The 17,867-nt window shown below is 32.7% G+C and overlaps 1 protein-coding gene across 1 annotated transcript in view; it reads right to left on the bottom strand.

Moving 5' to 3' along the window:
* Positions 1 to 17,867, bottom strand: part of LOC114327420 (dynein axonemal heavy chain 2) — a 221,610-nt gene that overhangs the window by 104,677 nt on the left and 99,066 nt on the right. The window contains exons 28-29 of the mRNA XM_050642537.1: positions 12,875 to 13,166; positions 7,683 to 7,981 (exon numbers count right to left, since the gene is read on the bottom strand). Coding sequence (XP_050498494.1) covers positions 7,683 to 7,981; positions 12,875 to 13,166 — 591 coding nt within the window. The remainder of the gene's footprint in view (positions 1 to 7,682; positions 7,982 to 12,874; positions 13,167 to 17,867) is intronic.

Raw genomic sequence — 17,867 nt, forward strand, 5'->3', positions numbered from 1 at the left:
ATAGTTTTTTAACTTTTGCCATCTATTGGTATTTCTCGAAAGCTGTAGAACGTGCACTGACATGAACGTGCAATGAGAAATGCATTCTTAAAAAAACCGAAGTTCACCGGTGAACCTCGATCAACTGAACCATAGATTAACGCAGGTATGAGAAATCGACCCTTAGTCAGACATTAAACGTTGAATACACCACGGATAATATAGATAATAACGCTTTCGGTCAACGTATATCCCTCGGGCGAAAGGCCCTCGTATGACAGCCCTGGCATTAAGACTATCTGCTCCCGGTGAGGGTGGTATCCCTTATCCGAGGGGTGGAATAATTGATACGCTTTTACTTGTTGAGTTGTTTTATTTACACTCACATGAGCATAAGCTGGTAGCACCGCACCCAAAGAACGTCTCGTGTAGAAAGAGACACTATCTTTAGTGTGGAAATATTACGTCTGATCACCAAAATAGAATGACGAATGTCTCTATAATAATATGAATTCCCTTGTTATAGTTTAACTGTTTATATATTTAGAAATGCCTATTCAGCATCGACCATGAAAAGTGTTTATAATTGACTCTGCAATTATTAGTTGAATCGTGATCTAGGATAACAATATTTATATAATCGAATGAAGGTTGTAATATTGTTATGATGACATAAATAACTGAAAGTAATTATCGTAGATAATTACAGGGTGTTTTTAAGATATATCTACTGAGTACAGATGAATTCTTGTACACCTTCACTTTTTAGGAATTTTCCGACTACGGGGAGGGAAATTTGCAAGTCGTGCTACCAACTCATACTGTGTTGTAATCAATACAAAAAAATTTATTTTATATACAAACTTCCTAAGCCTACGCAAATACATAAATAATATAAAATGTTCGTTTAACAACATTGTTTCGTAACACTTGTCACTCACTGTGTTTTCGGATTGTAAGCATATAATCTATTCTTATGTATTTCCTTGATTTTATTGTTTTCTATTCTGATTTTACAATTAACGTTATTTACTTCTGTTATCGTGAAAGGACCTACCTAAAGACTATCAAACTTACCATTCTCTTCCCTTTTTACAAGGACTAGGTCTCCTCTTTTAAAGTGTTGTGGTGTTGCTTTGAGCTTATTCTTTTCTTCTTGCCGCTCTTTTTTGTCTTCATTGCTTCTAGTGAGGTGATCTATCGTGTCTATGTACGCTGTGTCCTCTGGTTTCGAAGAAGTGTCCGATATCACGTCTTCTTTGACAAGTGTTCTATTCGGTTTGTTAATTTGACATTTATGGCATTGTTTAACGTATTTTCTTACGTCTTTTTCCAAATTTTTCCATCTAAATCTTGCTTTTAGCTTCTTTATTAGTCTATTTTTCTTTAAGTGTCCTCCGAACATCGGGTGATTATGGTATTCTTCTATTAATCTGTGTTTTTCTTTGTCATCTTTTATTGTTTCTGGTACTTCACATATGTATATTTCTATATTCTTCAATTTTTTATTTCCTTCTTTAATAAATTCATCAATTGTGCACATTTTAAAAATAATATCATTTACGTATATTTTTACTTTACGTACTGCATTCTCTACCGCCAGCTTATCAAGCTGTACCAACGCTTGGTTTAAATCGAAACGATTCAATCCTGTGGCTATGCTTTTGCTGCATTTTATTTTGTTTTTGGCCCTAATGCTCAGTCTTGGTGAGATTAGTTCTGCTCCAAAGGACAAAATTGGTAGTCTATGCGCCTCTAAATTATTTAGTACCTTCCTTACTGTCTGTTTGGTGGCTTCTGGCTGTAGTGCGAGTTCACTTTCAGCCTTTGTTTGTCTTGCTTCTTTCTCCTTTTCTTTTGCTTGAGCTCTTGTTATAGCTAGTATATGGGCGTTGTCTATGTATAGGTTTTTTAGTTGATGCAATGTTATTCTTGAAAGGCTGTCTGCGTAGTTACTTTTCCCTGTTATATACTCTATTTCGAAGTCATATTCTTCTAGGTCTAATCTGATCCTCGTGAGTTTTGAGGTTGGTTCTTTCATTGCAAATAGGTGTGTCAAAGGTTTATGGTCTGTTTTTACTTTGAATGTTGGTGCTCCATATAGATAACATTTAAAATAATTAATTCCCCAATGAATCGCTAGTAATTCCTTAACGATTATAGGTTTATTACATTCTCCTTTACTAAAACTTCTTGATGCATATGCTATAGGTAGGTCAATTCCGTTATAATCTTGACTTAGGATTGCTGAACAACTCTCATTGGATGCGTCTGTTGTTAAGATAAACTGTTTGTTGAAATCGGGATATTTTAAAATTGGTGGTTTCGTCAGAGATGCTTTAAGCTTTTTGAATGCTTTTTCACACTCCTCGGTCCACGAAAATTCTACTCCTTTCCTCGATAATTTGTTGAGTGGTCTGCATATTTCCGCAAAATTTTTAATAAAACGTCTGTAATAGTTGCAAAATGCTACAAATCTCTTTGTTTCTTCCGCTGTCTTAGGTGTCGGATATTGTTCAATTACTGCATACTTCGCTTTGTCTGGTGATACTCCCTCTTGAGAAAGATCATGTCCTAAATATGTTACTTCCCTTCTAAAGAATTGACATTTTCCTGGGTTAAGTTTCAAATTGAATTTTCGACATGTCTCGAATGTCTTTTTCAGGTTGTCTAAGTGATGTTTTTCGGATATTCCAATTACTACGATATCGTCCATGTAAAGAAATGCTTTGTCTGGTGTTAATCCTGAAAATGCTATTGACATCATTCTTGAAAAGCTATTTGGGCTTACATTTAATCCAAAAGGTAATCTGGTAAATTGAAATGCTCCATTTTCTGTGCTGAACGATGTGTATTTTCTCGATGATTTTTCTAATGGTATCTGGTGAAAGCCTGACATTAAGTCTATAACTGAAAACCATTTTGCTCTTCCTAGTTGATCTAATATCGAATCTATTCTTGGTAATGGAAATTTTTCTGTAACTATCTTCTTGTTCAGTTGTCTAAAATCTATGCATAATCTCCATGCTTTTCCTCCATCTATAGCTTTTTTCGGTACCAGTACTACTGGGCTGTTGTACTCGGATGTAGATGGTTCTATGATTCCTTGGTCTCTTAGGTTTTGTACTTGTCGATTTAATTCCTCTGTTTGCGCATGAGGTGTCCTATAATTCTTGATATATACCGGAGTTTGGTCTTTAACTCTTAGTTTTTGTTCGTAGAAATTGTTACAGGTTAACATATCATGCCTTAGGGCGAATATGTCTGAATATTCCTCGCATAACGATACTAAGTTGTCTCGTATGTATTCTGGTATGTCTAATTTCAGTGATTCTCGTAATTCTTTTTTTCTGTCCTTGCTGTCGTTGACTAGCCTATATATATTGAATAGTTTAATATCCAACGTCCTGATTGTGCTTGCGTCTACATTTACTGTTTCGTACGTTGTGTTCAAAATTTTGATGTATGGATTATTACTTGAAATAATTGCTCTTGCTATGAACATTCCTGGTTGTATTTCTTGCTGTTCCACTATCCTGTCTTTCTTTAACGTTTGAAAAATTTTTACGATTCTGTAAATTTCACATCTAGGCGGTATTATTATGGTGTCATTGTCTATATTATCCAGAATTTTCGTACTAATGTAACAATCGTTGTCCTCTTTAATGTGCATTTTAAGGTTTGCGTAATCTAGTATACATTGAAAGTTAGAAATAAAGTCTCTCCCAATGATTCCGTCTGTTGGAATTGGAAAGTTAGGTTCTACCAATTGAAAGATGTGTTGGAATCGAGTTCCTTTTACTTCGAGTGTTGTCTCAACTTCTCCCATTGTTTGCAACTCTCCTTTAGTGACTCCTTTTATTTTCGCCTTTGTGTTTGGTTTCACCTGTTCCTTCATAAAATCTTGTGAACATTTTAGTATTGAAATGTCAGCTCCTGTGTCTATGATAAAAGTGCTTGTGTTTTCAAGAATTCCTGTTTTCATTCGTACAAAGTTCGTTAGGTTTAGGTCGAAGTTGTAAATGTTATATTTTATTTCTGCCTGTATGCTTCCAACTTCTTGTTCATTCAAAACCCCAACTGCTGGTTTTCTTGCTCTTCTTGACTGTCCTCTATTTCTAGTAACCTTACGTTCCTGTTACGTCCGCCTCTCTGGTTTCCTCTGTATGTTTGATTGTTAAATTGTCTGTATCCTCTGTTCGAATAATTTCGTTGATTGTCCGTTGCTTCTCCTTCGTTCCGTTGTCCGAAGTTATTTCTTCTTCCTCTGTCATATTTGTTATGGTATCCTCTTCTGTATTGCTGCTGTCCTCTCCTATTCTCGTAGTTTGTCCTATAATTTAAGACTCTTCCTTGTGCATTTTCTTCAGTCGTATCGATCGACAAAAATTTAGATACTACTTCCTGCGGTGATGTAAAGTTACCTGCTTCCAGTATTAGCTTAGCTTTCTCTGCATTGGCGTTTCGTTTCATTGTTGTTACTACTGCTTCCGTCGTATATTTCTTTGCTAAGTCAAGTGGCATTCCTTCCGCTATGTATGCTACTTTTAATTGTTCTGCTAACTCTTCCACTTCAGATGCGTACACTGCTGCATCTCTATGCCCTTGCCTTTTCTGGGCTAATTTGGCTATTAAATTCTTCGGATTATCACCTTTTAATTCTTTCTTTAGTGCTTCAGCTATCCGTGGAATCGTATCTTCTGTGGTTATTAGGTTCCTAGCCTTATTGGTGAGTCGCGTTTTTATTAGCGTTACAGCTGTGTCTTCATGACCTTCTGCCAATTTTCCAAGTAGTTCTAATGCGTCTAAAAATGGTTGTAATTTCCCTGCGCTTCCATCGAACTCGTTGGGCAATATCTTGCTTGCGATATTCAAAAATTCATTGATTGTCAAAGCCATGTTTAATATTGTTATATCTTGTTTTATGTCACCTTTTTTCTCTTTTATTCCGTCGTTAATTATTTCTTCTTCTCCTTCCTCGTCGCTTTTTCCTTCTTCTATTTCCTCATCGCTTTGTTCCTCTTCAACTTCCTTGTCGATTGGTTGATGTATTGAACTTGGAACCACTGTTCTCACATTTACTGCTTGAAATGATCGTATAACTTTGTCTCTGATTTTTCCAAAATATTTGTTGCACGATTCCCTTTGTTTGTCCGAAAGTGCTTCCCAGTTTTTCCTAGTCAATTGCGTGAACTTGTTATAAGCTTTAATTAGCTGTGTCGTCACTTCTTCCTTTATGTCCTTAGATTTCGGAACTTTTTTCTTTAAGACTCTTCTACTTTGCCTGTCTATTTCTTGTGCAATTTCCTCAACTATTTTGACAAAATCTTCCCAAGTAACTTTGTTGCTACTCATTTATACATAATTTTTTTCTTTTTTCCAGCTTCTGCCCTTCTTAGCGAAAATATAAATTCGATAGTCTTACGGTGTATATAGATATGTAGTATATAGATATATAGTAAAAAAATATAGAGATAAAATAATACGTCAATATATGGTAAAAATATGTAAAAATTGCAGTGGTAATAAAAAATTCAAAAATAAATAACGTTATATTAACCCTTGTAAATAAGTAGTTAGAATAATAATTTAAATGTATTATGCATATAGCGTATATTTGTTATATATCGTATATTTATTTTGATAGGTATATTTACGATAGCAAATATTAAAATCATAAAAATTGCAAAAATGTACTAAAAATCAGTAGTCAAATAATAAATGAATAAAAGTCAGCAAGGATAAAGTATACGTTGATAAATATGTAAAAATCATATAAAATTGTATCATTGCGTCCTATAATAACTTAATATGAGGGTAAAAAAAATCTTTGTATATTGATAAATATTGGTAATAGAATAGAATAATTAAGTAAAAATAGGTAACCTTGAAACATATATTAATGTAATTAAGGTAGCACATAATGTTTATACTTTATACTTTATATTAATCAGGAAATACCATAAAAATAGCTAATATGGACTTACCACTTTTACGCGTCTTTGTTCGTATCACAAGTCCTCGCTGCACGTTCCATAGCATTGTCCATTTTCCATTGTCCCACGATGTTCCATCTCCATACTATTCCCTTTTCAGCTCCGCGTCGGCCTGATGTCTCCATCCATTTTACATACCACACTGTTGTCTAAGGTGGTCTAGGTGCCTGAACATTGACGTGTTTTCCCATTTCTCGTTCTAGACTGCTAGTTCTGAGTTCTCGCCTGGTCTTGGATCGCCATATGACAGCCCTGGCATTAAGACTATCTGCTCCCGGTGAGGGTGGTATCCCTTATCCGAGGGGTGGAATAATTGATACGCTTTTACTTGTTGAGTTGTTTTATTTACACTCACATGAGCATAAGCTGGTAGCACCGCACCCAAAGAACGTCTCGTGTAGAAAGAGACACTATCTTTAATGTGGAAATATTACGTCTGATCACCAAAATAGAATGACGAATGTCTCTATAATAATATGAATTCCCTTGTTATAGTTTAACTGTTTATATATTTAGAAATGCCTATTCAGCATCGACCATGAAAAGTGTTTATAATTGACTCTGCAATTATTAGTTGAATCGTGATCTAGGATAACAATATTTATATAATCGAATGAAGGTTGTAATATTGTTATGATGACATAAATAACTGAAAGTAATTATCGTAGATAATTACAGGGTGTTTTTAAGATATATCTACTGAGTACAGATGAATTCTTGTACACTCGGTATATACACCACTGACCTCAAGCGTTATTATCCTTATAATACCCTTGGTACCTTCATAATTATAACCAACTCGAAGTTATGATCGTTTATAGTAACATTTTGCCTTATTCGCTGTCGTTATTCTTCTTCTTCTTCTTCTTCTTCTTTAGTTTATTGGCCTCCACCTACTTGGGTATTTGGCCAGCTCATCGTCGCGGAATAAGGGAAAAATCCCTTATTCACTTACAATTTGGAGTTAGTACATTGTACAATTTGATTCTTCTTCTTCTTCTTATTCTTCTTCTTCTTTTTCTTTTTCTTCTTCTTCTTTTTCTTTTTCTTCTTCTTATTCTTCTTCTTCTTGTTCTTCTTCTTCTTTTTCTTTTTCTTATTCTTCTTCTTCTTCTTCTTCTTCTTCTTCTTCTTCTTCTTCTTCTTCTTCTTCTTCTTTAGTTAACTGGCAATTTTGGTTGGTGTGGGAAAAACATGACAAGATAAAAAAAATTTCACGCTGTCGTTCTTCGTTTGAAATGTATTTCCTATTAAGGTAACCATAATAATGACCATGTATTTTGTTTTGTGTTCATTCACTTTTAGACCGATATTGAATGCAGCTCAAAAAAGTATCCTTAACTTCTCTTCCTGATTGTTCTACTGCAACTCAATAATTGCATTCCATAGTCTTAGACGATGAATTGATTCGTATTCCTGTTTAGTACCTATATATCTAAGAGTCTAATAGAAAAATGAAAGAATACCCATGAACGATCACATCAATCACATATTATTCAGATTATTAATAATCTATCTCTCTAGTTTGTTATTTATGAAAAAAATATTTGATCAATAGTCGATGTTCCTGGCCTGAAGCCACATTGGTAGTCACCGACTATTAATTAGACGTATAATAAAATCAGCGTTCTGCGGTAATAAAAAAATCATATAAACAATTTAGCTTCACCCATTTTTCTGTTATTTTAATAAACTACGAATACTTACCCTTTCCATAAATTCATTTCCGTATGACGATTTACTCTTAACCCAAGAATACACGTATGGCTGCCAACCCCAGTCCTTGTAGTCGTTGTAGACCATTCCGCATCTGCTGACAGTAGCTGGAGAAGCAACTGCCAAGTCTCCAACTTCAAATAACAAAGACACCTGTTCAGGCATCGTTATTCTATCGCTATTAATAAGAGTAAGTACTTTGTTGTCGTCCATCACGCTGTTCATGTTTTCAATCCATACGGCGTCCACGGGACCGTCGAACAGAATCCATTTTTCATCTGGGCTTTCGTCTGAAGAGGAGGATTGCTGCATTACCAATATTGAAATTATTTTATTGCCCTTCCTGTCTTTTTTGACAGGAAGGGCCTACTATTAATCGACTTATTGCCTCATGGATCAACAGTTAACTCCGATAGATATTGCGCGACATTAAAAACACTGAGACGTGCGATCCAGAACCGCCGGCGTGGACGATTGTCCAGTTGTGTAGACATCTCCATTATAACGCTCGAACACATCAAACTGAACAACTGCTGAACGATTCTGGCTGCACTATTGTGCCCCATCCCCTCTACAGTCCAGACCTGGCACCAAGTGATTATCACTTATTCCCAAAATTAAACACTTACGTGACTTACGCTTCAGTAGCAATGATGATATCAAGGAAGAGGTTACTCCATTCCTCAGAGGATTGACGGTAGAATTCTATAACAGGGGGATAGATAAGTTGAAGCATCGTCTGCAGAAGTGTTTGGACAGAAACGGCGATTATGTGAAAAAAAATAGAGTAAGTTTTAGGTTTTCAAATGATGTATAACACTAAGAACAAAAATAACGCTGTCTGTTTTTAAAATTCATAGTCCAATCAACAGCCATTTTCTCGTGGAATTTTGAGAATCATGGTCGATTTTCTTGAAAATCTGGATTTAGGTAGTATTTATAACCTTTGTCAAAATCTACCCTGCGACGAAGCGGGCTTTTGCCCAGGGGGTGAAAACAGCCTCATCTAGAGTATGAAATTTTTTTTAATCAAAATAACTATGGAAGTCGGCATATTGACCAATTCTGAGTAAATTTTGTTCTATATTCTTTTTTTCAAAATTGATACTTTCCAAGTTATTAGCGATTGAAACTGCATTTTTCATTGAAAAACTCTTTTATAACCCAGTAACGACTGAGTTATTGCTCTTTAAAATATGATTATTTTCGAAGAACCTCGAAATGGAGCACTACACGTTTAATCTCAAATAATCTCAAAGTGGTGCAATTTTTGGGAAAATCTTAAGAGAAATCTTTTAAAGTTCATTAAAAAATTTTCAAATGAGCTTTGATAAAAGTTTTTGGCATAAGAACTGACTGACTTATGACGAAAATAAAGTCGCTACCTGGTTTTTTTAAATGTCCTCGTCAAAGAAAGACCCTCATCATTACAATCCTAAAAAAAATGAATAGTTTCCCACTTGAAATTAACTTTATTTATAGTCTGGGCAGATTATCGGAGAATAGGCCATTTTTGGGAAAAGTTATTTACCAGCAATTTTCTTGCTGGAATCGAATCTTATAATATAGGTATGCAAATAATATAGGATATAATAATAATATAGGTATGCAAAGTCCGCAGATAGTGTGCTACTTTTTTTATAAACAAAATGGCGCCCGAAAATCGTGTTTTTTCAATTTTTGCTTTATAACTCCAAAGATTTTAACTTTACACCAAAAACATCCAAATAAAAATTCACCGTATAAATTCTTCATAGAGACCTGTTTTTCCCGATTTACTTCGACGAAAATTTTCCCCGGAAAATGTCGGTTTTTTCCAAGAAAATCTTTAATTTTCAACTAAAATTTTAGATAAGTAATTGTTTACCAATAATTAAATAACTTGGTAGCATAAAAGCTCTTTTCGTATAGAAGAAGCCGATGGAAATTGAGTTAACAGTTTAGCAACAATTGAATTGTTAATTAAAAATTTACGGTCGCTTTAATAACCACAATAATTATGATACATAAGAATAACTATGATTTTTGTATAAAAAGACATTGTACCTATCTAATGTATTTTACAGAATTGAAATTGGAATATTTAGGCGGCGTCAGGAATATTTTAAAATTATAAACAATTTTTTGGCTTATAAACAAATAGAATATCTCGGGAAATATTAAATTATGAAAACGGCATAGGAGAAAAAGCGGCAGGACGCTTCTTTTAAAAGAAAAACGTTTAATTGTGATGAGTGGTTCCTGAGATAAAACCGTTCAAAGTTGACCGGCATTGGCGGCAAAGATTTAAACAATATGATCATACTTTTCGAACCATCACCTTTTTATTTTTATCCTCTTTCTTCACACCAATTTTCATATCTTTAAAATAATCATAACATATATTATTATAATAAAAACTATCGATATTACGAATGAAAATTGCCAAAAATAGCAAAATTCCAATCCAAAATTAGGTTGGAGAAAGTGTAATCTCAAAGTTCAAAATCGGTATTAGTTAAAAAAAATGCATTTTCTCGGCTTCCCATGGAGCAATTTTCTTCATTCTTTTTTTGTTCCCAAGTAACTAGAGTAGAGCCAACTAACTAATGCATTATTAAATGTCAAAGTTGCTTTTGTTTTGTTATAATAAATTAATTTATTTATTATAACAAAAATTTTAATTTGTTTAAATAAAGATTGTTTAAATAATTATACAGCTTTCAAATGAGAATATTTGTGTTTTTAATGTTAAAAGGTACACTTTTAGTAAGTTTATCTAAAAAAAAGTCTACAACTGGAAAAAATATGTAGTTTTCTTTTCTTATAAATAAATTAATTTATTATAACAAAACAAAGCAAGTTTGACATTTAGTAATGCGTTAATTAGATGGCTCTACTCGAGTTACTTGGGAACAAAAAAATAATGAAGAAAATTACTCCATGGGAAGCCGAGAAAATGTATTTTTTTAACGTATACCGATTTTGAACTTTGAGATTACATTTTCTCCAACCTGATTTTTTATTCAAATTTTGCTATTTTTGGCAATTTTCACTCGTAATATCGATAGTTTTTATTATAATAATAGATGTTATAATTATTTTAAAGATATGAAAATTGGCGTGAAGAAAGAGGATAAAAATAAAAAGGTGACGGTTCAAAAAATATGATCCTATTGTTTATATCTTTCACGTAAATGTCGGTCAACTTTAACCGATTGTATCTCAGAAAACATATATCACAATTAAACGTTCTTTTCTTTTAAGAGAAGCGTCCTGCCGCTTTTTTTCCAATACCGTTTTCATGATTTAATTTAATTTAATATTTCCCGAGATATTCTATTTGTTTATAAGCCAAAAAATGTTTATAATTTTCAAATATTCCTGAGGCCATTTAAATAGTCCAATTTCAATTCTGTAAAGTACATTAGATAGGTACAGTGTCTTTTTATACAAAAATTATAGTTATTCTTATGTATCGTAATTATTGTGGTTACTACAGCGACCGTAAATTTTTAATTAACAATTTAGTTGTTGCTAAACTGTTCATTCAATTTTTATTGGCTTCCGGAATTATAATCTATGCGAAAGGAGCTTTTATACTACCAAGTTATTTAATTATTGATAAACAATTACTTATCTAAAATTTTAGTTGAAAATTAAAGATTTTGTTGGAAAACCCGCATTTTCCGGAGAAAATTTTCGTCGATGTAAATCGGGAAAAACACGTCTTCATGCAGAATTTAATTACGGTGAATTTTTATTTGAGTGTTTCTGGTGTAAAGTTAAACTCTGGAGTTATAGAGTAAAAATTGAAAAAAACACGATTTTTGGGCGCCATTTTGTTTATAAAATAAGTAGCACACTATCTGCGGACTTTGCATACCTATATTATTAATATATACAATCATAAGATTCGATTCCAACAATCAAATTGCTGGTAAATAACTTTTCCTTGTATTTTGCTAATTAGCCCAGAGTATTAGGTATAACTGATACGATTCATGTGATTTGACCGGTTTGGAATGCTTAGTTAAAAAAAATAGTGGATTAAATCGAAAATGACATTTTTATATTTAAAAAAAAAGTTCATTTTTTCCTAAATAAATCTAAAAGTATTCACAATATATAAAAAACGTTTCAAATATTAATTGTAGAATTTTTTTACTCAAAATTTTGATTTTTTTTTGTTTTTGTATCATGAAAACTTTTAGGTTTATTTAAGAAAAATTCACTTTTTTTAAATTATAAAAATGCCATTTTCGATTTAATTAAGTATTTTTTCAAAATTAAGCATTCCAAACCGATCAAATCACATGGATCGTATCAATTAAACATAAGTAAAGTTAATTTTAACTGGAAAGCTATTAATTTCTATTAGAATTGTAATGACGAGGGTTTAATTGTTACATTTCAAAAAAAAACTGGGAGCGACTTTATTTTCGTGATATAAGTCAGTCAGTTCTTATGCAAAAAACTTTTATCAGATCTCATTTGAAGGGTTTTTTAATGAACTTTAAAACATGTCTCTTAAGTTTTCCCAAAAAAAGTGCACCACATTCGAGTTATTTGAGATTGAAGGTTCTCCATTTCGAGGTTATTCAAAATAACCATCCCATAAAGCAATGACTCAGTTATTATTGGGTTTATGTAGGTCTTTCTGACGCGGATCTCTTTATTTTTGTATTAACTACAATTTTGTTCTTAATAATTGTTTCTATAAAATTAAATTTTTTTAAGTTATTCATGAAAAATGGTTATAGTTATAAAACGTGAGTTTTTTCAATGAAAAATGCAGTTTCAATCGCTAATAACTTGGAAAGTATCAACTTTGCAAAAAAATTTTATAGAACAAAATTTACTCAGAATTGGTAAATCTATCGACTTCCATAGTTATTTTCATTGAAAAAATTTTCATCCCCTAGATGGGGTTGTTTTCATCCCCAGGGCAAGAGCCCGGTTCGGCATAGGGTAGATTTTGAAGAAGTGTGTTGAAAAATCGGTGTTGGTTCTCAAAATTCCACAGTTATAGTTTTTTTACCGCTGATGAATGGTCTATCATGGGAACCTTATTTTACGAATGGCTCTCATATATCAAATCTAGGATACTCCTGGTATCAAATTCTCATAGATGGTTCTAGCATATTGAAAGGTTTTAATTTCTAAAGATTTCTGTAGACATACAGAAAAAAATGTAATCTTACCATGACACGTTTGTCTCATGATCGCACTGATACAACCATCCAACCATTCACCGGTGGCTAAATTGTATTCACCGTACAGTTCTGCCAAATTTAACGCCTTCGGATTCAAAGGAAACACCTCGACATTGTTAAATCCAGGCTTCTTTTGCTTCTTCAGTATCCTGTTGGCTCCTTGCAACATTTTCCAGGTGACCGTTTTGGCAGTACAAGTGTTTCCGAGTATCATAACCGAGTGACGGGAGTTTTTCGTTTCGTAGAGCTGTAGTACCTTGATGGTGGCAATAGGGATGGGCTAAAATATTTTATAAATTTGTTAGAGTATTAAAGAAATACAATGTTTTAAAGTTTACAGTTTTTCAACTTTTTTGACAATCATTAAACACTAAATACCTTAATAATTCAAGAGCAGATGAACTCTCAAAAACCATTATAGGAAGAAAGCAGATCTTGAGAGGCTGACATCAAAAAGACGAGGATGTTATGCCCTCAGATAGCGTTCTTAGACAAGGCAGAGACCGGTACTACACCAGTTGAAGAGATGAAGTGCTGCAGCAGCACTGCTGCTCTACGATTTAGTCCATTCTTTCACGGTGTTTGCTCTAAATTTTAAAGAACCGCTTGGATTGACTTGCAATTTGGCATACGTATAGCTTACATGTCAAAGAAAAAAAGTGATATTGTGCCGATGTGTGCTTTTGCCCTGGGGGTGACTTTCACCCCCTATTGGGGGTGAAAAAATATATGTCCAAAATAAGTCCGGAAATGGGTAAACTGACTAATTTTAAGTAACTTTTGTTATATAGAGCTTTTTCGCCAAGTCAACACTTTTCGAGTTATTTGCGAGTGAATATGTTCATTTTTCAACAAAATAACCACATTTTTAGACGGTTTTTCGCAAGTAACTCAAAAACTAACTATTTTGTCGAAAAAAACGTTCTTAGCAAAAATATAGCCTATAAAGAAGTAAAAAAAAATGGTGTACACGTTAGGTCTCTGGATCTCGTAGAACCAGAGTTATATCCAATGAAAAATAGATTCATGTTCACCAAATTTCAAATAGAATATTTCGACGTGAAATATCCAAAAAATTAAGCACTTTTTGGGAAAACCCATTATAACTTTTTTAAAGTGTTTAAAAAAAGCTTTATTTTTGTTTTTAGAAAAAGTTTCTAGCATTAAATTTAAGCAAGTTACGCTCAAAATAAAGTTGGTCCCTTTTGTTTTTGCAAAAAAAAAATCGGGAACACCACCCCCTAATTAGCAACTTAAATGAAATTAATCGTTACCGCTCCACAAATTATTTTAATTATGTTGTGTTTATATGATCTGTAAGTTTCATCGATTTAAAGTGCTTATTTTTGAAAAAATTTGGTTTCAAAGTAAAATTTTTCAAAATTTAAATTTTGAAAAATATGCTTTTTTTCAAAATAACTTAAAAATTGTTAGAGATACCAAACATCTCAAAACACAAAAAAAGTCAGATTTCCTCTTCTGAACATCATGTATTTTTTGTTTTTCTGTTAGACAAAAATTGATTGAGATTTGGTGTTTCTAAATTTGCATACATTCGTGATCAGTTACTCGTTCAACCCCTTTTAACTACAGCCCTTTCAATAATAAGGACTTTGAACCGATGAAACTTACAGATCATATAAACAATATATACACGAGTCAAGAAACTTGTGAAGTCGTAACGATTAAGTTCATTTAAGATACTAATTAGGGGGTGATTTTCTCGATTTTTTACCAAAACCAAAAGGAACTAACTTTATTTTGAGCGAAACTTGTTTAATTTTGATGCTAGATTTTTTTTTATAAAACAAAAATGAAGCTTTTTTTTAAACACTTTAAATAAGTTGTAATGAGTTTTCCCCGAAATGTGCTTCATTTTTGGTTATTTCACGTTAAATATTCCATTTGGAATTTGACGAATATGAACCTATTTTTCATTAGCTATAACTCTGCTTCTACTAGGTGTAGAGACGTAATATATACACCATTTTTTTAAATTTTTTACAGGCTATATTTTTGTTAACAATGTTTTTTCGACAAAATACTTACTATTTGAGTTACATATTTGCGAAAAACCGTCTAAAAGCGTGGTTATTTTGTTGAAAAAATGAACATATTCACTGCCAAATAACTCGAAAAGTATTGACTTAGTGAAAAAACTCTATAGAACAAAAGTTGCTTAAAATTAGCCAGTTTATCCATTTCCTGACTTTCTTTGGACGAATATTTCCTCACCCCCAAAAGGGGGTGAAAACCACCCCCAGGGCAAAAGCACATATAGGCACAATATCACTTTTTTTCTTTGACTTGTTAGCTATGTGTATGCCAAATTTTATGTCAATCCAAGCGGTTCTTTAAAATTTAGAGGTTTTGCAATATTTTACCGTTAAAGAACGGACTAATTAGGCATGCCAAAAACCCTTTAACAAAAGAAAAATACCTCTAATAGCATGTTTAAAGGAATTGGAAAAATAATAACAACTTACCACATACTGTGGTTTTTTTACTACTCAAAAAACTTATAGATTAACATTCCTAAGGGGTACTGAACAGAAGGAATTGCACTTAGACATAGTTACATCCAGACGTTTTTAATTATAGGGGGACATTTGAAATAGTGCGTCGTTTAGGCAATAAAAACTGTCTATATTATACTTAGAAAGCAAATTGGCTATCGGGTATAATTATTATACACACATGCCGGTTAACCATATAAAACTCGGACACGCGCCAACTCGTAACTCTTAATGACAAACTTTTTCAAATCAAAATGTACACCGGCCAATTCGTAACTTTTTTACTACCTGACCCTCCCAACTCACAACTTATACAGGTGAATTCGAAACCATTGTTTAATTCTAATACACCAGTTAGTTAATTTAAAAGGTAACAAATGAATTTGAACAGTAACGGATTAAGCCAACACGGGGCATATAGCATTATTATGTAAGCGAATGGTTCTTGGTTTACTTTAAAACATGTTGTGTAGTATAATATGTACCTATAAAAAAATAAAAATTTAAATCTCTTAATAAAATAATTGAAACAATATTATATGTATAGACAAGGGCGGATCTGTAAAAAAAACGTCTATTTGCGGATGTGCGAGGTGTCATTCGGATTTCTGCAGATGAAGTTAGGTGACAACTTCAATAATAATAATTCACTTATGCTGCTTCTCAAATATGCCCGGAACATTATTTCAAAAAATTAAAATATTTCGAAAAACATTGATTTTTTTCTACTTTCTTTGCTTATAACTTAAAACGATTCATTTTGGAGAAAAGTCGTAGGGAAATAAAATAAAGATAATTGAATTTTGTATGATATACAACTAATTAAAAATGTCTTAAATTATTACCCTTTCTGTAAAATAGCAATAAATACAAAATAAGGGGGCAAAACAAGCCTCTTTTTATTTAGTGTTTTTCAACAACTTTGGTTGCACTCAGAACCTTCGTAATTCGCACAGAAAATCCTTATAACATACTTAAATCATCCACCAAATTTCATTAAAATCGACCTGATAGATTTTGCATAATAATTTTGCAATCTAAATTAAAAAAAAAATCAAATTTTTTACAAATTTTACATACACTAATACACTTTACAGAATTAAAATCGGATTATCTAAGTGGCCTCAGCACTGTTTTAAAGTTATAAACAATCTTTTGGCTTATAAACAAATACCGTGAGGACGTTTGAGTTGGAATAAATTCATTTTCTGGAGAATGGCTCTGGAGATAAATTATTTTTAAATTCTAATTTTTGGTATAGATATATCATACTAGTGACGTCATCCATCTGGGCGTAATGACGCAATCGATGATTTTTTAAATGAGAATAGGGGCCGTGTGATAGCTCATTCGAAAGGCTATTCAATTTTGTATTCACTGATATAAACATTAACATAATTATTTATACAGGGTGCCCAAAAAAAAGTTTTTTGATTCAATTTAATTAAGACAAAAAAAGAATGTAGGACGGTAATCTATATAATGCAAAATACATTTTACTGCAGTCAGAAAACAGAAAAAAATGTGAATTTGAAAAATAAACATTGCTTTTCGCTTAAATTAAATGTTAAAACTGCTAAGAGGCTGGTGAGTGGCAACTAATATTGAATTAAGTGAAAAACAGTAGTTGTTTATCAAATAAAACTTTTTTTTTCTGTTTTAGGACAACAGTAAAATGTATTTCGAATTAAATAAATTATATACATACATTCTTCTTTTGTCTCAATTTAATTAAAAAAAAGTTGGGCACCCTGTATAAATAATTATATGTTAAGGTTTATATTAGGAAATAGAGAATTGCATATTCTTTCGAATGAGCTATCATACGACCCCTATTCTCATTTAAAAAAATCATTGATTACGTCAGCGTTTCCAAACCGGTGGGTTGTGGTCGTGACCCACTAGTGGGTCGCGGGCAGATTTCAGGTGGGTCCCGGCGTGGTTCTTACAGTAGCTGAGTAGCATACATTATATATCATCATGGGTGAGGGATGGGTTGCGAATATGAAAAAACATCAGAAGGTGGTCGCCAGACATAAAAGGTTGGGAACCACTGGATTACGTCATCATACCCAGATGGATGACGTCACTAGTTTGATATATATGCCAAAAAATTTATAATTAAAAAAAGAAAAATCGACCTGTTTCGGATTTATCTCCAGAGTTGCCCATTCGCGAAAAAATGAATTTATTCCGTCTCAAGCGTCCTCACTGTATTTGTTTATAAGCCAAAGAATTGTTTATAACTTTAAAACAGTGCTGAGGCCGCTTAGATAATCCGATTTTAATTAAGTAAAGTGTATTGGATAGGTAGAGTGCCTCTTTATACGGGACCGTTCAAGTATTACGTAACGCAGGTTGGGGAGGTGGGTCAAAAATCTTAAAAAATTGCGTTACGTAATAGTTAAACGCCCATTACAGTGCGTTACGCAGGGGGAAGGGGGTCAAAAATCTTCAAAAATCGC

The sequence above is a fragment of the Diabrotica virgifera genome, chromosome 2 (genome assembly GCF_917563875.1).
Source record: "Diabrotica virgifera virgifera chromosome 2, PGI_DIABVI_V3a".
Lineage (NCBI taxonomy): Eukaryota > Metazoa > Arthropoda > Insecta > Coleoptera > Chrysomelidae > Diabrotica > Diabrotica virgifera.